The sequence below is a fragment of the Cydia pomonella genome, unplaced genomic scaffold (assembly GCF_033807575.1).
Source record: "Cydia pomonella isolate Wapato2018A unplaced genomic scaffold, ilCydPomo1 PGA_scaffold_210, whole genome shotgun sequence".
Lineage (NCBI taxonomy): Eukaryota > Metazoa > Arthropoda > Insecta > Lepidoptera > Tortricidae > Cydia > Cydia pomonella.
Genome location: NW_026907850.1, coordinates 137,908 through 162,337, shown reverse-complemented (window position 1 = coordinate 162,337; position 24,430 = coordinate 137,908). Strand labels below are relative to the sequence as shown.

General features: G+C 39.0%; 1 protein-coding gene across 1 annotated transcript; it reads left to right on the top strand.

Moving 5' to 3' along the window:
* Positions 1-284: 284 nt before the first annotated feature.
* On the top strand, positions 285-15,925 carry LOC133533891 (uncharacterized). Its single transcript, XM_061872971.1, has 7 exons — positions 285-856; positions 1,676-1,982; positions 3,458-3,554; positions 12,305-12,415; positions 13,907-14,068; positions 14,887-14,997; positions 15,880-15,925. Exons 1-6 carry the CDS (start codon positions 403-405, stop codon positions 14,950-14,952), a joined length of 1,197 nt encoding a protein of 398 aa, XP_061728955.1. The 5' UTR covers positions 285-402; the 3' UTR covers positions 14,953-14,997; positions 15,880-15,925.
* Positions 15,926-24,430: the final 8,505 nt, after the last annotated feature.

Here is a 24,430-nt window from a genome sequence, read left to right as displayed (position 1 = left end):
AAGCTTGTACTATAGGTACTAGCCGACACTGGTATATGTACGTATACAGATAAATACATACTTATATACATAGAAAATACCCATGACAAAAAAAATATCCGTGTTCATCACACAAATAAATGCCCTTAGATTCGAACCCGAGACCATCGGCACAAGGCCAGACCGGACGACTTTAACGTAATATAGGTACATAATATTATTACTTTACCGATCTCTAAAAGAAAAACCAATATCACCATTGAATTTACTTAGGTAATAAGTATCCTATTATTAAACAACTTCATAATGTTTCAAAATTAAGCCAATTTACACCTACGGTTGTTAGTTTACTTATACTCGTTCTTGAAAGAAGAAGATTGAAAGAGAAAGCTTGTTTGTCGCGGAAGAACATAACCATTAAAAATGAAAAACTATTTCATTTTGAAAAATTTATGCAGAAAAATTTACTTAGTAGGAGCGGGCGATTTTTGGTTTGAGGAGGGCGAAATAAGTAAAGGCAAAAGTTTGCGATACCAACTTCTGTGCTCCGCATTATTTTCTATTTATATTTCTATGACTGTATTGGAAATTATTGGGGTGTTCTTCGGAGACATGCCTAAAGATGAAAGGAGTGATTGTACAACGTTCGCTGTGAGCCATACCATAGTTCTGGGCAAGATGTTTTCAGTCATCCTGAATAGAAAGCGCGTCAAGGAATTAAACAGGAAATTGGTTGAGATTTGCGCAAATCATGAAGACGAACATCGAGTGGCTGAAAATTATAGAATTATGAAAATTAATGTTTGGGCATTCGCGGTGTCTGTTTATGGTTCATTTATTTTCTTTCTTTTTGAAGGCATCCGGAAGATGATGTCAGGTATTTATAATAATTTAAGTATATTAGTATACCTATAAGGCTACTTGCTGTAATTAGTTTGCACATCCAGCTCTACCGGTACTACTAATGTTAAGCTAAAGACATCAGATATTTACGTGTTACGGGTGTTTTTGTCATATCAGTCTGAACAAATGTGTCCAGTGGACAAATCTGTCAATGTACATATGGTAGGAATGAGACACAGATGTTTCTGCGGACAGATCTGTACCTAGACTTATATCGATCGGGATATTGACACTGATTACCTTTTGTATTGTTTTTGAGCACCCGATATTGCGACGCATTTACATGCATCTTGTCCACAGGTAACTGGAGATAACGGGTGGGTGTTAAAGTTGTGTAGACCGCGCTCGGTCTACACTCATTCGTGCAACAAACAATACCGATTGATAAAAGTGTAGTGAAACTAACCGTGAATCGTTCAAAACTGACATCTGTGCCTATTCAATGCCACCTCTGTACATACAAGCACGAGTTTATCTATTACCTAAGGAAAACTATTTTTGTACTTTGCAATGGGACCAAATTATTAATATCCCTTTGTATTTGTATTAGGTCATCATGATTATCTGAGGCATTACAGTCGCGGGTGGGCCTTAGCCTGGTCAAGCAAATCTCTCCAGTCCGATCTATTCGTGGCTTTCCTTCTCCAACTTGTAACTCCTAAGGTCCTGATATCTTCGTATACGCCGTCCAACCATCTGAGCTTGGGCCTGCCTTTACCTGTGCGGTTCTCCGGTCGGCCATCTAGAAGGCGTTTGTATTAGGTATCTACTAATAATGTACATGTTTTTCCAGGATCCCACTTCATAACGATTGTGACATATTGGCCATTTTACGAAGATAATTCTATAATTGCTGTTTCCTTTAGATTCTTCACAACATTAGTGTTGGCCGTTATGATGGCCACCATGATATGCATTGACTCCTTCGCTATGATCATTCTGATTATGTACAAGTATAAATTTATCACATTGAGATATTATTTCGAAGGTTTAAGGGAACGGTTTGATAGAAATAACTATACAGGAAATGAGGAATATGCTACAGAACTATTGCACGCTGGATTTATTGAAGGAATCGTGATGCATAGTAATCTTACAAGGTATTATACTTATTTAATTGCTTATATACCATCAGCCGTAAAAGTGCGTAGTAACTTTATCAATGAGTTCACTCATAATTTCTCCATGCAATTTCGCAGCTCACTGTACCTAAGTCATGTCTGGATTTAAGAACGAAATATCATTCAAAATATTTGAGTACCGGAGGGCCTACCGAGAACAATGAAGTTTGCAAATTGCGGGCATCTATCTCTTTTACACTAATTTAGACGTTATTTTATTAGATGCTCGCAATTTGCGAACTTCGGTGTTTGCGGTTAAATATATCTTTTTCGACGATGGAAAGTATCGTGAAGAAACTTGCAAAGAAACTCAAAGGTGTTGGAAAAGTACTAAGAGAGAAATGGGACGCATGTGAGTAAAAAGCTTTCGGGGAAACTGGAGTTTTTTCTGTGGACCGTACGAAAGTAAACGATTTGGGTACATTTACTGAGGCTCTAATCATACCGCCCTTAAGAAGTAACAGGTCTATAAGGGTTCTGCTAGAGATGCAGTAGTTAAAATACATTTATTTTATGATGTACATAGGAGAATTGCATAATCTTAATTCATATAAAAAGTTCTTGAACCATATGAACGTACTTAAGTTTAGTTGAAAAACTCATTTGAAAAATATAGAAAACATACAAACCAATTAAAAACTTCATACTTCAAAAAAAAAAAACAGTTTTAATAAAATCGGTCAAGAGGATGTTGGGCTGTGCTAGGTGTAGGGTTGCGTAGTTTCCCGACCGTTAAAATATACTGTCTTGATCTGGGGCTATTAGTAAATATCATGTTCATAGCATGCAAAAGTGAGTACCTTCGCTATACTTTGTACGTGTTTTTATTAAGAAGGGAAGACTTTTTGCAATAGCTCAAAAACAGCTTTACTGATCATGTTTGCTTTAGTTTACATTGAATGTCTTTGTTAAGCTCTAGTTTCACGATTTTGTTCATATTTTCTGGATTGTTCAAAGTTAGAGGGCGGGGGATTTTTTTTCTATCCGAGCAATTATTTCTGAAAATATTCACTTTATAAAAAAAAACTTCTTTTTGTTTTGAAAGACCTATCCGACGATAACCCAGACTTTATTATAAAAATTTGTTTATTTACTGTTTGCCTTTGTTGCCCAATAGGTAAACATGTACTCGTATGAATGTGATCTAAACTTGGTAGTTTTTGAACCTGTCATGGCTGCCATATAAATATATAATGTTGTGTGCTAACTTGCGTTATTTACTTGATGAAGAATCCATTAGCAATCTTTGAAACCACCAAACATGACTCCACAGACCTTTCGCCAGAAATCCGAATAAGTCATGATCTTTTTAGCGCACATAGTTTCGCGCTCCAAGTGGACTGTTTATCATGTAGCCAGTTTTCAGCCACATCTCACCATCTCATGGTTGAAGGGAAAAAAATCATCCCCAGTTTACGTGTAGTATCTAATAATTTTATTATGTTTGTTATAAGGTTATCAAAAGACATCGACCGGTCCGTGGGTACGGTGCTGGCGCTCCAAGTGTGCCTTAGCTCAGGTTCCGCCGTGTCGTTGCTGCTACAGTTGGCTGTAAGTTTCAATGACGTAGATACTAATCCAGTAACTTTATACATTAGCGTTTGCGTCAAATCCGTAAGTTCTAATTTTTAGCAGACTTGTTTATGATGTTGGCCGAATGAATAATCCAAGGTTGAGACCCCGAGTGCCGAACGCAACTTTGTCAAAAATCGAAAATTAACTTCTGGCAGTGTTAAGCACTGGGATATTATTATATACTTATATTCTTATAGTAATATAGTACATGACGGAATTTACCAGCGCAATTGCGATTTCAGGCAACCAGCTCAGTTATGGGCTTAAATAAATATCATACACGCTTAAGCTAAATTGCATGCACTTAGTGAAGTACCGCTAGGAATTTCCCCTTCCGGGAAACAAATATTTCTCGAATATTCCTCTGAGTGTGAAGTAGAAGAAATATATATTACGTTTTGTCAGTAATGATTACCAAGTTGTAACATGCATCAGTCTGTAATCCTTTTTACGATAAATCACCAAAAAAACGTACCATGTGTTTGGAAACTATAACAGTATGGATTTTCCATTTAGGCTTCAAATTGTTTAAATAAGCAAATAATTGGGATAAAGTTTCCAATAGTATCCAGAACTTACTAAAAAATATGTAAAAATTATCGGTAACATTGGGAATAATTTTGGACTTAAGTAAGGACTTAAGATGCTGTTCGGATTCAAACTAGGCAGTATTGCTGCGGCAATGCACGGCAGTAAAGTTGCGCTGTAATACTGTTACAGTAATAATAAAAAAACTTCTGTTTTTTCCTAATCAAAACCCGATACCGAATGTTAGCGACGTGCTCAAAATGGGTTTTTTCTCTTTATTTTAATTTGTTTTAATATGGTGGTACTCTCATAATCTGTACAATGTTAGTTTTAAGCTGAAATTTGAAGGCACATATATACATACGTGTGACGCAGCGACAAGGTTCCAACGGTTTTGTTTTTTGACCACGCGTCAGTCGGCTTGTCTATCCGCGCGCGACACACGTACATATCGCTCTCATATAAAATTCACGTGGTGTCTGTAACTTTTAGAAATTAAACTGTTTTTCGTAATCCGTATTTCGAGTTTGTATTGTGGAACACCTACAGCGTCAACAGTGGTCACTTCGACCGGATTTATGTTCCGTACTCCGCCTGCGAAGATGGTGAATACTCGCAGTACAACGCGCAAAGAACGCGAGAGAAAAGCAGAAGAGGATAGACAACTTCAGCTACAAGTACCTTCTCAGCCAACTAAGGAAAAGAATACTCAGAACAATGACGAAACGAAGATTATTGTCCCCGCGGTTCAATTATCGGGTAGCAGCGTAAAATCGGAGCATCGCCCGGTGCAACATACGCCCGCTTCGCTAACGGGGGCAAAGCCCAAGTCGTCATCATCGTCTGTGCTGGCTCGACGAAAACAGCTGGAACTAGAAGCGGCTCAAGAAAAAGCGCGTATCCAAATGGCCCTCATCGACAAGAAACTTGAAGCTGATTTAGCTAACCTGACGGATGAGGAACAAGATAACTACAGTCCACATGATGATCTGCACGCTGACAAACAGGGTGAAGTGGAAAAGTGGTTGGAACAAAGCCAACGTGAGCTGGAATCCGCCGCGCAGCAAGTCCCCGATCAAGGTAACCAGCCGGACCTGCCGTGCCCGCCGCCGGTCGTTGACCCCGGCACCTCTAATGGAACGATTCAAATGCTCGCAAGTGCACTTCAAAATCTAACTGCAAGTACCGCTAAACAAAAGAGTGACAAAAACCTGTAAGCCGATTATGTACTCCCAGAGACCTACCTAGTTACTCTGGCGACCCTTTGGACTGGCTACAATTTAAGCAGGCCTATGAAGAGTCCACCGAAGTATGCGGATTCAGCCCGAAGGAGAACCTATGGAGACTGAGAAAATGCCTACATGGAACTGCCAGGGAAGCAGTTTCAGCTTTAATGGTTACTGCCACGTCGCCCGATATAGTGATGAAAACCTTGGAATTGGTATGTGGAAATCCAGAAAGCATCTTAACTCGTATTATGCAAGGATTACGCAAGCTACCATCTATGTCGAACGAGTACAGTAAGGACATCGTATCTTTCTCAGTCAAAGTACAAAACTTCATCGCAGCCGTACATGCAGTCGGCCGCAAAGAGTACCTACACGACGTAAACATGGCTAACATAATTCTATCTAAATTACCGACTGTTATTATATCGAAATGGTCTGACTACAGTTTCCCCATAATAGCCGAAGGTAAGAAGCCACGCTTGGAGATACTTGGAAACTTTTTAAACATCGAAGCAGTCAAAATAACCACTACAGCGAACATTCACGTCACGGATCAGCGCAGCAGTTATCAACATCACTCGAGAAACAAAAGTGATAATAATAACGCCAACCGCCAGCAAAACTGTTTGCTATTGCAATCGGCGCACAGTGATAATAAGTGTTTATTTTGCCGCGGTGCAAAACATGAGTTAACTGAATGCAAGATGTTCAAAAAGGCGTTAAGAAAGGACCGGTGGCGTCATGTGAAGCGCCATGGAGTATGCTTCAAGTGCCTAGTGTCACGCCACGATCGCGAGAACTGCCCCGCGCCCGCTTGTGACAAGGATGGATGTGGCGAGGCGCATCATCGACTATTACACTATGTACAAAATCGCGATACAGATAAGGATGCTACGTCGGGATCTCCGGATACGCGGGAAACAGCTGAGTCCAGCCCTACTAAGGAAACCGTATCCTTTATAAACTTAAATAACCATAAAGTGTTGTTAAAAGTTGTGCCGATAAAAATACGCGGACCTAATGGTGTGTTTACGTCAACTGCATTTTTAGATGACGGAAGTAGTATCAGTCTTATCAGTAAATCGCTCGCCGAGCGCGCCGGCCTGCGCGGGCGCACTGAGACTATGCGAGTGAGCGGAGCGTGGAGAGATAGCGATTTAGAGTGTACTACTACAGTTATGTCTATCGATGTATCTAGCCTTAATGGTAGCGATGTTTTTAATATCAGTTTACGAGCTGTAGATAATTTGCAAATACCTGAGCAGGACTTTAGGTCCATTGATTGTAATAAATTTGCCCACTTACAAAAATTAAAAGACAAATGGTCACCTAATCTAATTTCTTGTAAACCTGAAGTTTTAATTGGGCAGGATAATTATGATTTAATTATGCCGTTAGAAATATGTAAAGGTAAACCCTTTGAGCCGTTCGCTACACGCACTGTCTTAGGTTGGTCCGTCCATGGGAAGATGCGCGCCCCGCACGGCCGATGCACCCGCGCCGCCCACAACCTGCTGATAGCGGCGGAGGGCGCCGGCGCGCCCTGCCCGAGCGCCCACGATGACGCGCTCCGCGACCTTCATGAGGAAGTAAGGCGTTATTTTTCTATTGACTCTCTAGGTGTGTGTAACAAGCCTCGTCAAAACAGCGATGACGTCCGTGCCTTAGCCCAATTAGACCACACGACGACCTTCGCTGACGGCAGGTGGCAAGTGGGTCTGCCGTGGCGCGACGAGAACAGCGTGATGCCTGACAGTTACCCTAACGCTTTAAATAGGTTAAAGGGAGTTGAGAAGAAAATGGCTGCAAACAGTGAGTATGCTCAAAGGTACACGGATCGAGTAAATCATTTGTTCCACAATGATTTTGCAAGGGAGGTCAGTGACCCGCGATCCACTTCCCCTCACACATGGTACCTACCTCATCATGGGGTGGACAATTTAAATAAGAAAAAACTTCGTCTTGTTTTTGATTGTGCCGCAAAAAGTAAAGGTACATCGTTGAACGATTACCTACTTCAAGGTCCCGACCTACTCGCGTCCCTATTCGGCATTATGGTACGATTTAGAGAGAATAGGTACGCTGTGGCCGGGGATTTGCGTGACATGTTCCTAAGGGTCAAAATACGACCCGAGGACCAGGACGCACTTAGGTTTTTATGGAGGACTGACCCTAAACAGCCAGTCAAAACGTATGCTGTGACGTCACTAGTGTTTGGCGCTAATTCGTCCCCTTTTATCGCCCAGTACGTAAAAAACAGGAATGCACAGCGTTACGCGTCCGCAATGCCTGCTGCAGTTGCTGCCATCTGCGAGCAACACTACATGGACGATTACTTGGACAGTTTGCCAGACGAGGCCGCAGCTATAAAAATGGTAAAAGACGTTACTTTTATTCACAAACAGGGCGGGTTCGACATGTGCAACTGGACAAGTAACAGCGAGGCAGTATTGAACAGCGTGCCAAAAGAAGCCTTAGGCAATGCAGCCTTAAGGTTCAAATTAGATCAACAGCAAGAAGGTGAGAGAACGCTTGGTCTTATCTGGTACCCCGCTACAGATGAGTTTGGGTTTGACTTGTCACTCAAACGCATACCTAGCGATATAGTTAGCGGTAAACAAGTACCTACTAAAAGGATCATGCTTCGTGTAATAATGTCGATATTCGACGTGTTTGGTTTCTTATCTCCATTCACTATTCAAGGTAAGATAATGCTACAGTCTTTATGGCAGTTATCCGTCGATTGGGACGAAAATATTCCAAATAATATTTTCGCTAAGTGGATTGAATGGATTAATCTTTTAAAAGAAATGCGTTATGTACGTATACCTAGATGTTACTTAAGTCCCCTAGGATCAAACGGCCTGGGTAGCCGAGCGACGGCAGGGTCGCCGGGCAGTGCTACGACGCGCGTAGCCGATGACTCCTCCCCCGCGCGGCCCGCGACCGCCGCACCGCCTGCGCATACTACGCCGCCACCTACCTATGAGCCGCGTAGCAACGCTACGCCAAGTACGCCGGCATCAACTACGAATATTTATTATGGTAATAATTTAGAGATGCATATTTTTTGCGATGCGTCTACCAAAGCAATGTGTGCAGTTGCTTATTGGCGCTGGATTTATAATAATAAAATATGCATCGCCTTTATAGCAAGTAAGTGCAGAGTCTTACCCGTGAAACCTTTGTTGACTGTACCTCGTGCAGAGTTACAGTCCGCTCTTTTGGCAGCGAGACTTGCGGACAGTCTACAAAAGGACCACAGGTTAGTGGTACAGCGCCGCTATTTTTGGAGCGATTCCACCACATTCCTTCACTGGGTTAAGAATGACGCGCGCAATTATAAGACATTCGTAGCAAACCGGTTGGGCGCTATTGATGAGCTCACGCGCAGTAATGAATGGCGGTACGTACCTACTAAATTGAACGTTGCGGATATTGCAACGCGCGAGACTTATGACGACAGTCTCTTCCAAAACGAGTGGTTAAAGGGCCCTTCGTTCTTGAGAAGCGACGAGTCCTCCTGGCCGCTTAATATTGTCGGCCCTGCAGCTGGTGAACCTGAAAGGTCAGAAATTATAAATATAATTAATGACTTATCTGCTACATACTTACCTGTATTTAATCCGGAGCGCTTTTCTTCGTGGTTGCGGCTATTGAGGAGCACATATCATGTGTTAGTATTCGTGCATAAATGTCGAAAGCAGACTTACGATGACTCTGAGTTGATGCGGCGAGCCGAGCTGCTCCTGGTACGACAGGCACAAGAAGAGTGCTTTGGCGCGGAGTTAGCTGCGATTAGAAAAGGTATGAGTCTCGAAAGAAATAGCCGAATACTTACCTGGTCACCTTACCTGGATGATTGTGGAGTCCTACGCTGCGGCGGCCGTATTAGTGCCGCACAGGGTGTCAATGCTGATACAAAATACCCGATCATTTTGGATGGGCGGCACCATGTGACGCGATTGCTCGTTAAGCATTATCACGTAAGGGCTGCGCACGATTACCAGGAAACCGTGGTTAACAATCTTAAGGAAAAATATGCAATCACGAGGATAAGACCAACGGTTAAACATGTAGCTACTAGATGTATGTATTGTAAAATACGTAAGGCGCAACCACATGTACCTGTAATGGGTGAGTTACCTCCAGGTCGAATGGCACATCACCAGAGGCCATTCACACACTGCGGCCTCGACTTGTTCGGCCCAATGGAGGTGGTGGTCGGCAGAGGACGCCAAAAGAGGTATGGGGTCATTTTTACCTGCCTCACTGTAAGGGCGATCCATTTGGAGATCGTACATTCTCTCACCACCGACTCTCTCATTATGGCGTTACGGCGTATGGCGGCGCGTCGAGGATGGCCAGACTGTTTCTACTCGGATAACGGTACCAACCTACGGGGCGCTGATACCGAGTTGAAACGCTCTGTGCAGGAACTCGACAACAAAGCTGTCAATGACTTTGCATTGACCAACGGTTCGAATTGGAAGTTTATACCTCCCGCAAGTCCCCATTGGGGTGGGGCATGGGAGCGACTCATACGCAGCGTTAAGAAAAGCCTTAGCGTTGTCCTTAAAGAGCGGGCACCGAAGGATGAAGTTCTTAGCACTCTTATGGCGGAGGTTGAGAATATTGTGAACAGCCGCCCGTTAACCCACGTCTCCGTGGAACCAGGTAGCGACGGCGCTCTGACGCCGAACCACTTCCTTCTCCACTCTTCTCCTAATACCCCCGCTTTGGGTGCCTTTGACAATACCGACTTATTCCTTCGGAAGCACTGGCGGAAGAGTCAAAGGCTAGCCGATATGTATTGGCAGAGGTGGGTAAAGGAATACTTACCGGAGCTACTCCCTAGAAGGAAATGGAACAATGAGCAAACTCCACTCAAGGTAGGAGACTTAGTTTTAGTTGTAGATCCGGGAGCACCACGCAATGTGTGGCCGAAGGCAGTCGTCCAGCAGGTATTTCCAGGTAGAGACGGTCGGATCAGACTGGTCGAAGTAAAAACTAAATCTGGCGTCTTTAAACGGCCTGCGGCGCGCGTCGCTAGAATCCCTTTGGTTAATGAGTGCTGAGCCAGCACTGGGGTGGGGCGTGTTAGCGACGTGCTCAAAATGGGTTTTTTCTCTTTATTTTAATTTGTTTTAATATGGTGGTACTCTCATAATCTGTACAATGTTAGTTTTAAGCTGAAATTTGAAGGTACATATATACATACGTGTGACGCAGCGACAAGGTTCCAACGGTTTTGTTTTTTGACCACGCGTCAGTCGGCTTGTCTATCCGCGCGCGACACACGTACATATCGCTCTCATATAAAATTCACGTGGTGTCTGTAACTTTTAGAAATTAAACTGTTTTTCGTAATCCGTATTTCGAGTTTGTATTGTGGAACACCTACAGCGTCAACACCGAATATGCACTTAAACTGATCCCCAATATTTTTGTTACATATTAGTGTTATATGTGATTTGTTTCCTATTCATTACCGAACATTTACTAGAAAATTGCACATCTTGGGAAAATTCTCGGTAACTGCACATCACTACCGTGCACTTCAATATATGTTATTCAGCAACGTAAAAGGAAATAAAGCAATACGATAATACGGTGAAATGCAGAATGGATATACATATCATAATTAACGATGTGACGTCTAAAAGTCTCCAAAATTGCGAAATTATCACTTGAAAATTTTCGGAATATTTATTATTTAGGTAAATATATATTGTGATAGAGAGTAGAGGGTGATTGAACAGAATTTCGGGACATATAGTGAGCCCAAAGTGTCAATGAATTTAAGAATCTTATTACAAATGTCAGTTGACAGTTTGTATCTTATACATAACATTACATTTTTTTTTTATCTAAAAGTCACATACACAATTTTTAAACACACACAAGTAAATTATTAAAAACTAAAGAAAACAAACCTTAAAATAAAATAAAAAACTTAATAATAAAACTAATTATACGCTTAGCCTAAAATAACCCCCCCTGCATTGCACCTGGCCCAAAGGTCCCCATAATGCCTGCAGCATTCCCCCGCTGAACTGCTATGGAGACCTGTTGGACCAAGTACGACCCAGAACGAGGATCACCACCCCTGTCCCGCAAACGCCGGCCTAATATTTAAGAATAAATTAGACAAGCTCAATGCAAATTCTACTGAAAACTTAGTTAAGATGTCTCTGGATACACGCATTATCAGTTACCCCAAATGCCTGCCTTACAAGTAAAAAAAATCTTACCTATAAGAATAATAGGAATCGAAATTATCCAATTTCTGAATTGAAAGTTTCCTTTGTCTCCTGTGAATTTTCCATAACTTGCACTTCTGTAAAAACAAAATAAGTTAAACAACTACTCATATATTGTTATATCTTCTTATGTCTTCATAAAACTATAGATAAATATTAGTTGCCTCTTGAATATTAGGGAAAAAATAAATATATATTTTTGTTCAGCGATTATTTTTTCCCAATTTAATACGATGTCGATATCTTAAGGTCCACCACCACACCAGATGCATGTGCGCAGACGTGCACGTAATACCAACATTCTACAAGTATTATATAGATCCTTATGAGATACCGCGCACTGCTTGCGTGACGTGTGCATGCATGGCTCCAACAATTTGTAACAAGTCCAACAAGTGCACGTCTGCGCACACGCAGCCGGTGCACTGAGAACCTATCGCGAACCACATTCAACGTATTGCCTCTTTGTCGCACTTTTAAATTCGTACGTAAGTGTGACAGGGACGGAACACGTCGAACGTGATTCGGGGTAGGCCCTCTGGAGCGGGCGGTGTTTTGAACTTTAGTGGCGATTTCATTACATATATTGTTATAGGAACGTCAACATTGCATATCTCCTATTTTGCATGTATCTCGGCAAGAGTATTTATTTGACTATTTAAGTTATTAGTTTATACGTTGTATACAATGAATGCTTATTTTTCAGCTTTCAAAGGATTTGACTGTAGCCGCCCAGTTGAAAATAATTATGTTTGTGATAGCAGTATTCTTTCTACTCGCTCTTTTCCTTTGCAATGCTGGTGAAATAACGTATCAGGTAAGCTTTAATTTTAGGTATTTTCAAACACAGACGGTTGCTATTAGTTGTGCTTGCATACAACATAAATAGGTCAAATATGGTGTTCTTTGAACAAAAGACTTCCTTTGGCAGAATTAATGTTTGTGTTCTATATATTTAAGAAATGGAATCACCCAGATTGTTGATGCAGGAGGGGGGATTGGGGGGTTTTCAACGTCAGCGATATCTGAGGTTAATAATTGTTTAAGTTTAGGTTCTAAGTCAAGTTTGGTGTCATTTTCATCTAAATCAAATACGTAGATTACATCTAAATCGGTTCAGTGGTTATTGATACCCCATAGAAACTTCCGCTTTCAAGATATAATTTTTGGGATATAAACTATCCTATCTGCTTCCCCGGATCTCCTTATGTCTTTACCAAATTTCATCTTAATCGGTTTATCAATAACCACTGATTCCCCATACAAACTTTCACCTCCTTTTTCACACCCTTAAGGGATGATTTTTGGGAAGGTAAACTATGGTATGTTCTTCCCCGGGGCTCAAAATATCTCTATACTAAATTTTAACTAAATTGGTTCAGCAGTTTAAGCATGAAAAGGAACCTAAGTAAAGTCTTTTTTTTTTTATTTTACTGCTATTGTTATGGTGGTATATTAAGCGGTAGTGGCCGAGTAGATATGACGCCAGACTTTCAATCCGGAGGTCGCGGGTTCAAATCCTGGGTCATACCAATAAGTTTTTCGGAACTTATGTACTAAATATCATTTGATAATTACCACTAGCTTATCGGTGAAGGGAAACATCGTGCGGAAACGTGCATACATCTGCGAAGAAATTCAAAGGTGTAGGTGAAGTCCCCAATCCGCATTGACCTAGCGTGGGGACTATAGCCCGAGCCCTCTCGCACATGAGAGGAGGCAGCAGTGGGACGTATATAGGCTGAATTATTATTATAATAATATTATGGTGTCCATATGATAGGTACCATGATGAATTCTGCATCCCCGGTTTATACAAAACCGTTACCAAACTTGGCCTAGTATCTTAAATGATATAGATATCAAGATAAATTTGAAAGACCTCCCGCCTCTCTCAAAGTTTACATCAAAAATCTTGATTCATCAATCCTGCCAAAGGAAATCTTTTGTTCACAAAGCGCCGTATTTCATGAGATAAAAGTACGACTATATCGGGAAAAAAATAGTTTTTGTTTTATTAACCTATTATTAGATTTTTGGAACAATTAATTAACAAAATGGAATGATTAATTGATAGGTACATTTTAATTTCACGGATAAAAGTTATATTGGGATTACTTAAAACTGCAGCAGTAGATTTAACCTGGGATCAAGGAAACCCATTCACGAAAAATACACCTAAAAAAAAACTACTCATATAACATATATTGTCTTTCATTTTTTGAATTGCTTATTATGATTTTCTACTATGCACGTTATTTTTTACTTTAGCTAACTTCCCTTAGGTAATTAATTCAAATATTCTCAGGCATCTCTACTGTCCGACTTTATCTTCTACTGCGGCTGGGACGCTAGCTCCATGCGACGCGACCTACGCCGACTCGTGTTGTTTTCCTGCGCGGCGGCACAGCGACCAATCGTCATGAAGGCCTTTAATATGCTGGCGCTCACTTATGGAACTTTTATACAGGTTAACTAGCTAAATTAGCTTGAGATTGACTTTAGAGACTGGAATGACAACTTTGTGGCAGTTATATTTAAGGTTCACCTTTGATTAACTCAATCTATTGCGAGTGACATTTCGAAGCAAGGCGACCTACGCTGAGTCATGCTATTATCAGCGACCAATCGTCTTGAAGGCCTTCAATATGCTAGAGCTCACTTATGGCACCATGAACAGTGGTTAGCAAATTAGCTTAAGATTGACTTTAGAGATTAAAATGAAAACTTTGTGGCAGTTATATTTAAATAAATAAATAATAATAAATAAATATTAAAGGACATTATTACACAAATTGACTAAGTCCCACAGTAAGTAATATTTAAGGTTCAAATTTGATTAACTCGATCTATTGCGAATGACATTTCGATGCGACGCGACCTACGTCGACACTAGTGCTATGATAAGCGACCAATCATCTTGAATGCTTTTATATGCTACAGTTTACTTAAGACACTTAAGTCTAGTAGTAGTAATACATAAGTTAGTGTCCTACAATAAATAATATAGGATATGTATTTGCCCTACTACACATAACAGCCGTACCAGCTGTAGAAAACTCGTCTGTTATCCATTTAATTCATTTACTGTATTTTCGGGCAAAAAAACAAATTCAAACTGGTTTCCAAATTACTGTTCTTAGGGAATGTAAACCAGTTTTCAATTGTATGAAACTTCGGTTAGTATTAGTAACCGGTTTTTACATATAATCAAAAACCGGTTTACATTCCCTAGCTGTTATGCGTGGTAGGACAAATGTTTATCTAATGTATTTTTTTTAATTTCAGGTTGTAAGAGGCACATATTCGGTGTTCGCCCTAATTTCCGCTCAAAACGAGTCATTGGGCCAATAAATAGGACCTTTAACACCACAGCAGCTTGACTCGCACTTAGAGTGTGTAGGTATTTTTAGTAAATAAAATTGAAAAACTTGCTCTCCCCACAAAGCATAACAGTGGTAAGAGTTATACAAACGCATTTTTTTTAAATAAATATTATAGGACATTAATACACAAATTGACTAAGTCCCACAGTAAGCTCAATAAGGCTTGTGTTGAGGGTACTTAGACAACGATATATATAATATATAAATATTTATAAATACTTAAATACATAGAAAACACCCATGACTCAGGAACAAATATCCATGCTCATCACACAAATACATGCCCTTACCAGGATTTGAACCCGGGACCATCAGCTTCGTAGGCAGGGTCACTACCCACTAGGCCAAACCGGTCGTCAGTTTGAATTTAGAATTTCTCGCTTGAGAATTGAATAGCTTTTCCTGACTGTTATTGTTGTGTGGTGAGACAGATAAATAACTACCCAGGCCGATTTATATCGTTGTCGATTTTATTTCGTTAGATGTCTATAAAATTTGGTAGGAGCTCTTCAACTCCTCTTTCTAGATGGAATAAATAAGAAATCACAATGTTCCATTAAAATATTGCACCGTTGAGTTACGAAAATTCCATACGCGAGATTGCGCCAAGCCCCACTCCCACAGTACCTAAGCTCAATAAGGCTTGTGTTGCGAGTGTATAGACATCGATATATATACATAATATACATTTTTATAAATACTTAAATACATACAAAACCTGACCATGACCTAGGAACAAATATTCGAGCTCATCATGCACACGAATAAATGCTCTTACCAGGATTTGAGCCCGGCTTCATTAATAAGAAAGATAATATCATAATTATTATAAAATCGTGTAGGCAATTGACATTGATTTTTTATTGTTGCGTTACGTTTGCATTTTTTGTTCCAGTAACGACAGAGCCTCATACCGCCGCTTACTTCAGGAGAATACTATACCTAAAATGTCACATATATTCAAGGAAATCTACAATATCACAAAATAGAAAAGGAACACAACGTGGCTTTATATTTTCATTTACTAATAACCTAATTTCAACAAAGGGTGTGTTGCCTGTGCATTTTTCTAAAAACTCCTATTTTTCGACTCATTTCTGTGAAACTGATAGGATCACATTTCGGAGTATCCACATTGTTGATTTGCTATCCTACTGTTTTTTACGAAATGTAATATCAATAATGGTCAGGTTATTGATTTCGTAAGTATATTTCACTATTATCTTTACTTTTTATTGTAGAAACAAACTGTTGTTACAAAATAAGTGGAATATATCAATATATTTGATATCGGAAATGGGATAATAAGCTATTTAAAATTTCTGATTTATTCATTCTATCATTTATTTTTATATAAAAGCCGTTTAGGCTTCAGTCCAGTGGGACAATTTCGCCAGTGTCAAGGTATTAGGAGCTTTAAATACAACTAAAAATGTACGGTTAGTACAAGACAACGTACGGTGATTTTATTAGCTCTTGTAATCACCGGACCGGACAGGAGAATGTATAAAATTGTTCTTGACATATGTCGCACTTGTCGAGTTGGTGAAATAGGGGCAGTGCTCGTATCGTCCCCGCAGCAGTAATGCTGCAACGGTAACGTATTGCAGTTGCCATTTGAATGTCACCTTATAACACCAAGAAGCCGAATATCACCTTTATAACACCGTGCGTCACGCCTAATTAATATTATTAAAAAAAACTTCTAAAATTTTAAAACCTGTAGATGGGAGAATCAACTTTTTAGCGTCACTCGTTGCCATGGTTACGATTAGTTGTCCAGGGGACAAAAGTTCATTGAAATACTGATTTTATGGTATTTAAATGTATCAAACTTGCGTTTTTGTGGTCGTTATAACCAATGTCCATAATGGGCCCCCTACTAAGCATGTTAATAGAACGGCATACAACGTCTCTTCAAACAAACTGTGCCACTGTTGTCCCTTGGACAACGGGACAGGATAACAAAACAAAAAAAGTTGATTCACCCAGATACGGAAGGTGCAGGTAAGGAAATAAATCTCCATGTACCAAAAAGTGTCATCCAAAAACCTTAAATAGGTGGCGCTACAATACCTAGAATACTTGAACAAAAAAATCAAATCATAGACAGCGCACTTCACTCCGTCAATAGCGCCTAGGTTCTTAGCTACTCTAGCGCTAGTCTGGAGAGATTTGGAACTATTATTTATAGCTGACAGCTGGACACTTTTGCAACAGTTCTACCATAAGAGATGTCACTCCTCTTAATTCCACACTCCATACCTGTAGACCATTCTATGCAAATTCTATGTCAGTTATTCTTTGTCATAGATGCCAAAGATATATCACAAAAAAGTTGATCTTACCACCTACATGAGTTAAAAAATAAACAAATATCATATCACAGTAGGTGCCCAACCAGTATTAAACACAACATAAAGTATTCCAATGTGACAACAGTTTACTTAAATTGTCGTTTTTGTATTCAACATTATTCTGGCTACGCAATACTTGCGGGCGAGGTAAGATTAAAGTTCCGCCCTTGATATATTAGGTGCGTTGCGTCGCACATTCGCTATTCGGGTCCGGTCTAGTATTATTCTCCTTTCTGCGATGTTATTGTTACGGCATGCCGAGCGCACTGTTCGCAACAGGCCGACCAATAAAAGTATCGCTGTCATGTATACTGAAAAAGTTACATTCGGATATCGGCAACTTTAGCAGCATCATTGTTGCAATCTTACTGATGCAGCGTTGACTATGAAGTGTAGAAAAAGGTACAATATCTGTATGTATAAATGTGTCCATCAAAAAACATTAAACAGGTGACGCCACAATGCACCGAAATTAAATGTCATAGACCTAGTATTTGATATAGATGTGCTATACGCGTGCGCCCGTGAGGGACAGAACATACGCAATGCGAGAAAATTAAAAACACCTTTTAACATTCCCGACAACATACTCGTACCAACCACGCGTTATTTGTTCGGGTTATTTGTTGCCCCTCCCCCATTTCATCTCTATATTATTATACTTATATGGTTCATGTCATGTCTATTAGCCTACCTAGCGCCACCGGAGAGATTAGGAACTATTATTTAAAGCTGAAAGCTGGTCACTTTTGCAACAGGTCTGGTTAAAGAGATTGTCATCCTCTGACGTTGGTGATGTCACTGTCAATCTCTTTGATAAAATTACCTGTTTATTTACAGTGACATCGCCCATTAATCGCTAATTTATGGAAGGTAGAGTTAAGGAACGCAATCTCCATAGGCAGAACTTATGCAAAAGTGTCCAGTGGTCAGATATAAATAATAGTTCCAAATCTCTCTAGAGTAACGCTAGAGTAGCTAAGAACCTAGGAGTTATTGACGGAGTGAAGTGCGCTGTCTATGATTTGATTTTCTTTTCAAGTATTCTAGGTATGGTAGCGCCACCTATTAAGGTTTTTTGATGACACTTTTTGGTATATGGAGATTCCATTCCTTATCTCCACCTTCCGTACGCTAATGCTGTGGCAGTAATGTTGAGCAGTTGCAATGCGGTTGCAGTAAGGTTGCAGAATGTAACCTTAAGATCATAATTACGAGAAAAACTCTCGACTAACACATTGATTAATGCACTAGATATACTCACCAAGTAAAATAAGCATGTGTGTTTTCTTATTATGTAATGATAAGACTAATCTAATCTCATGAATCTCATCTTTCCTTTAATTCAATTACCAACAGTCAATTTATTACGTGGCCTTACGCCAGACCTTCACACGTATCACGGTCGTTCTTGTCTACGTGACACTGTGATAAAAACAGTGTTCATCTATCTCAACCGCGTTGTTTTATCACGTTGATAACCCACCCATCATAGTCGTTTGTTTCGCGAGGCTTAGAAGAACTTGCATGCAATTTACGTTACATTGCCGACTACTAAGGTAAACTGTACCCCTAGTGTAAATAAATTCGATTTCCAAACGTGACGTACGCGTTTGCGTTTAGTCTCATTTTGTATTGGATTTAGAAAGAGCGCGCCAAGCGGGACGTTTTGGAACCTCGAAATCCTATACAAAATGAGACTTAACGCAAACGCGTTCGTCACGTTATGATGTCGATCAAAGTTACACTAGGGGTACAGAATTCAGAAGTTTGATCAGATACCGATATGTAATGAAACTGCATGCAAGTTCTTGCTAGTCTAAACTTCGCCTTCGAGGCAAATGCGCAGCAAACGTTGGGAATCTTCATGGAGGCCAAATAAATTTTCTCAGCGGGCGGAAATATAAGAAAATGCGGAGGCCCGGAGGAATAACCGCGTCACGACTTATATGGTCCCGCAATTTAATTTCTATGCATGGAGTGGTTTCCGTGTCAAGGTCGAAGCTTTTTCTTTAACGATGTGTTTTTACACTTTCAGAAGGCAGTTAGTTTTTCCTAACTTGATTTAAATGCTAACAAGGAAGGGATGCTTTAAAAATCTATAGTAACGGCAATCATTCAGACAATTTTTGGAGTACGTATTCAGTCGCCAGTAAATTCGTATTGCAATACCCACTGCTGCAGTGTGAATCCGAACGTTACCTGTATGCTCTTAACCAAACTATCAGAAACAAGAGAGACATATAAGAACCTAAAACTCCACGTACTCCCAAATATCTACAAACATGTTAGATTTTCCAGCCGGCCAGTCAGACCACACGTGAGAGGTTCCCGAATCCCGAATCCTTTTTCTTTTGGCCTGAATAAAAAACTTTCTACGTCATAAAAGTATATGAGTTCGTCCCAATACTGTGTCGATGACTTCCAATCTCTCTGTACCGTACCCAACCCTGGAGATTACTTTTTCTCCCTCATCCAGTAAATTGAATTAAAATGAGAAGCAAACGGATAAAGAAAAGGGTGTTCGGCGATTTTCGCGAGCATTTCATGTTTCACGCGTAGGTTTTAATAGACAAAAAAGTTATTCATGAAGTACTTATTGGTAAGTGTTATTGGGTCAGGCCGTGAATTGTTTAAACTTTTGTATTCTACTGTAAAATTGTGGCTGATAAAAATATGAATGTTAACTTGCTTAAGTTGAATTAAGGGATGCAATGATCAAATATAAGTAGAGTAAGAATAGGTATGCCGTATACCAAAGGTTTAAAATTATACCAATCTGTTAACCCACTGATACTCGTATTTTTAATAAACGATGTTTTTAGCAGTTGGGGAACTTTGTGGCTTTACTTATTGTAATAAATGACGGTCGGTTTACTACTTACTATGTATATAGTTTAGTTTTACTATATTCAATGTTACAAAAACTGGAAAATAAACTTTTTCAATTGACCGTTTGGGCTTGCTAGAAAATACAAAACATTTTCGGTTTTTTAAGTTATCAGTAAAAGTTAACAGGAATAAATTTACTAAGAATTCAAAGGTACCTAATAAAAATATAATGATTTTTGCTTCAAGTCTACTTGATTTATATCTTGTGCTGTAACATTTGTGTTTTTGTCCTTTAGTAGAAGTGAAATTATAATATTAATATACGGTAATATTAATTTGTTATTTAAGTACTGATTTTGAATCGCCGTTTTGAAACATGGTCCCTGCTATTATCCAATGATTTCTAATCATAACCTATAATTTATAAGTTAAATGTCATCACTATGGTAACGAATAAGCATTCATATGCTTAATATTTTTATTATTATTATTGGTATTCAGTAAAGCTAATATGGTCGGCTCTTTATCATTTGTCGCCATGCCTGTCTCGTTCTAACAAGTATGTAAGCGCGAAAGTGACGGGTATAGTGACAAGTGATAAAAATGGAACCATGATGCCACCGCAGGATAACAATAGCCGTAAATATAACTAAAACATATTAATGCTTACATAAAGAAGGCCAATGACAGTCATCCATTAAATTGCATTCTGTAACAATTAAAAATAACAAAAAATTGAAAAACAACGATATTCTAGGAATATATTAGTTTTTGTTAGCGAGGAACAAAGCCAGTAAATAAACTGAGTAATATTCAGCTTTTTCTACTAGAATCATAATACAATAAAATAAAATCCTTATGAAAAAGTCTGACTAGATAGATACCAGTGCGATTTGTTTGCATACAATAATGGGATTAGTCCATTTCTATTGAATAATCATTACGGGGTTAGTGAAGTATTTTATTAAATATTGACATTAATTTTAAGAGATTATAGTAGATTTTTAGGCAGACTTATTTAATGCCTTTTAGAGAATTGCGTTGTTCAAGTTTTTTAATAATTTTCGTTTTCTGTTGTATGCATGCGTTGCTATTGATAATATGTATTGAAAATTCCTCCTCCTTGGGTCGTATTCCTCATTGCTAAGGATCGTGATTTCTCCGATGTGAGATCAATTTCTCATTCATGTTGCTTCTCCATCTGCGTCTGTCCTTGGCGTCATGGAGAGCGTAATGTAGCTCGGTGCTGAGAGTTGAGGGGATTTGGTCGGACCATCTAGTTGGACTGCGACATCTCGGTCTATTGCCATCGATTAGTAATCATTAGCCATTCGAGGTTATGTTCATCTTTTCTTATTATGATCCTTAGCAAGCAGGTGCAGAGTCTCGTTTTCACGTTAAGCTCTATAGTATAGGCTAGGTTAGGCTAAGGTATTGAAAAAAAAACCTAACATTGGAAAATGCGGTATCATGATCTGTGGTCTTGTGAAAAAAGCAGTAAACTGATTTTAAAATTGCAAATTCATTAGAAAATCCATTTCTTTAAGTATTTAGTCATGACTGGCTTGTCTATGTCTAAAAATGTTGCTTGTCTATGTTGTTTTAACGAAAAATACAGGATGTTTATTTAATCACCTGCAATAATTTACGGAGTGAACATATAGGTCATAATGAGCAACTTTTACGATGAAATCAACCCCGAAATCGCGAAGAAAAATTGTCTATTTCATACATTTTGGCTGTTGACAAATTATTGCAGGTTACTAAATAAACCTGTATATGCAATATTGCTTTTACTTGACAAGCTGCATTATGTACTTAAGCACCAAGAGACATTAAAAGTCTTTACAAGTGTAGTTGTGTTCGATACTCGAATTATTTAAAAACTCGATAAACATTTCACATCTCCCGAGACTTTTCTACAGACCGCTTTATAAAAATTCAAATGGACCCTTTCCGAGAATTTCGACCAATTGTTTGTCCGTGTCAAGGAACTTGGTGAGTTAAAATAACAAGACTGTTTCGTGTTTTACATCTCATTTGCCCGAAAATGGCTGCGTTCTTCTCGGTTGACTTTCACGCGACCGCTTAACTGGAACTATAAAATTGTTTGCGGTCTGAAATGTAATCCTAAATCTGGATCTATAGAGCTTTTAGAACCAGCTTCTGTAGCTCCAAACGGTTCTATTTGAAACCTATAAAATAGATACCAGATATTTTGCTCTTTCGCTATAGTTGACATGAAATATATAAATCTTTTAATCTAGAAAGACGTCAGATGACAACGGTCATCAGATTTAAAGGGACTATTAAAGAGGAAATAATGTACGGAATTCTTTGTGCTCAAAGTTCCTACTTTTTTATTATTTTATTTAGCAAAACAAACAGTCACTACAAGACAGGCTTAAATATAAATTACTTGTAACACTGCTTACAGTATGTGTGACAAACACCGTGCACCACTTATTAATCACAATTATGTAGATTATTCGGAGCTTTATTTTAGCCTTAAATAAATTCCATAATTATGTATTAAGTAATGAACTATTTAAAAACAGTCACATTTTTTAAAGTTATTTTTTCGACAGACTTAGGTACCTATTTTGATAAGAGGTACATTTTTAAGAAATAACGAAAATGTAAATACTTAGGTTCTTAAGCGTTTTTCAAGTTATTTCGCTTTCATGAAGCAATCAAGTTAAACGTTAATACCCGGCAGCTTAAACATCGATTCCCATCAACTTATCTTCCCCACTCAGTTTCGTGTGAGTTTCGATCAAAAGCGAGCTAACTCCATAATTAGTCTCTCGAACAATCCGAAAAAGTTACTTCATAAAACTGGCCACAAACTATTAATTGCTCTGTCTGAGCACGTGCCTTCATTCTATTTGTCTTAATCTAATCCACAACATACTTCAAAATATGCCCTACATTAATATGTACATTTGAATTTATTTTATTAAATTGTACAATAATAGTTACTATACAGTGTGTCCATTGGACAAAGCCGAAATGTACATATTCATTAGGGTATTTAGAACCAGTGTACAAAGTATCATAACAACCGGTGTAGCGGTTTCGAAGAAATTTACAAATTACCATTTTTACTTTGGAGCAGCCTGTATGTGTTAGTAGCTCCTAAGGTAATATCCTAAAAGAAAAGTATGGAACCTTCTTCGACCTCTATGATTATCTTTTTTATTTATGACACTAATAAAGCTTCTGACTTTTGAAAAATGTCATCATTATCAAATATTTCGAACAAATTGTCAAAAATACTGCCAAAGATTAACACAGTATTTTTCTTTTTGTTGTCGATTACTGCAATTAACTTTTGTGCGAAAAATTATTTTTTTATCTTTTGTTCTAATTAAAAAAACTATTAACTTCAGAGCATTCCTGAGAAGTAACCCTACGTGGGATTTCAGGGTTTGTCCAATGGCTAAGGTCAACCTGTAGAACTAAAGTAAAGAAACATATATACACTAGGCCCTAAGGCTGGTGGTAATACCGTGCTGTATGGCGATGCCAATTCGCTGGGCAAGGAAAGAACCAGCCCTCTGGTCACCCGTAGCATCAATGAGACGCTTCACTGGCTCCCTAAATATACACTTTAAATCCAGATATAGAATTATTGAAACTTTTACAGGGCTATAGGGGTTCGCGAGGTCTTCAGCTCACAGAGCAACTAGTTATTTTAATTAACCTAGTTTCATCTTATCGTCACTGTATCGCACTAGCATATATTCACACCTCGGCCCCGAAACGCGCGCTCTGAGAGTGCTTGACACATTGGTTAAAAACAGCATGGCGATCGGTTACGGCGTCGGTGAGCGTGCGGTCGTGGTCTTTAACAGCTGGGAACTAGCGCTAGCAGTAACGTTCAAACTGATACAGTTCCAATCTAATATCAATATGTATAATTGTCATTTAAGAATGAACTATTGAAGCGAATATCAACGTAGACAACGCTCTGCGATTTTCTGTTGATTTTGTATAAACGAAACGAAACAGTATGGAGACAGTGTTATTGTTTCATTAATATGTTGATGTTACTCTAATTTGGATATAGAACTAGCTTGGATTTTGAAAATAAAAATGTGCACAAACATTCATAGAATAAAAGGACGGTGAAGCAAAAACGCTAGAAAAGTCCTAGTAGGAGGAATCTTGCGCGCACCAATAAGATGGTATTGGAACGGATGGTAACTGCAGCTGTTATACTGTTGAATTTCTTTTATTTTTTGAATAAAACGT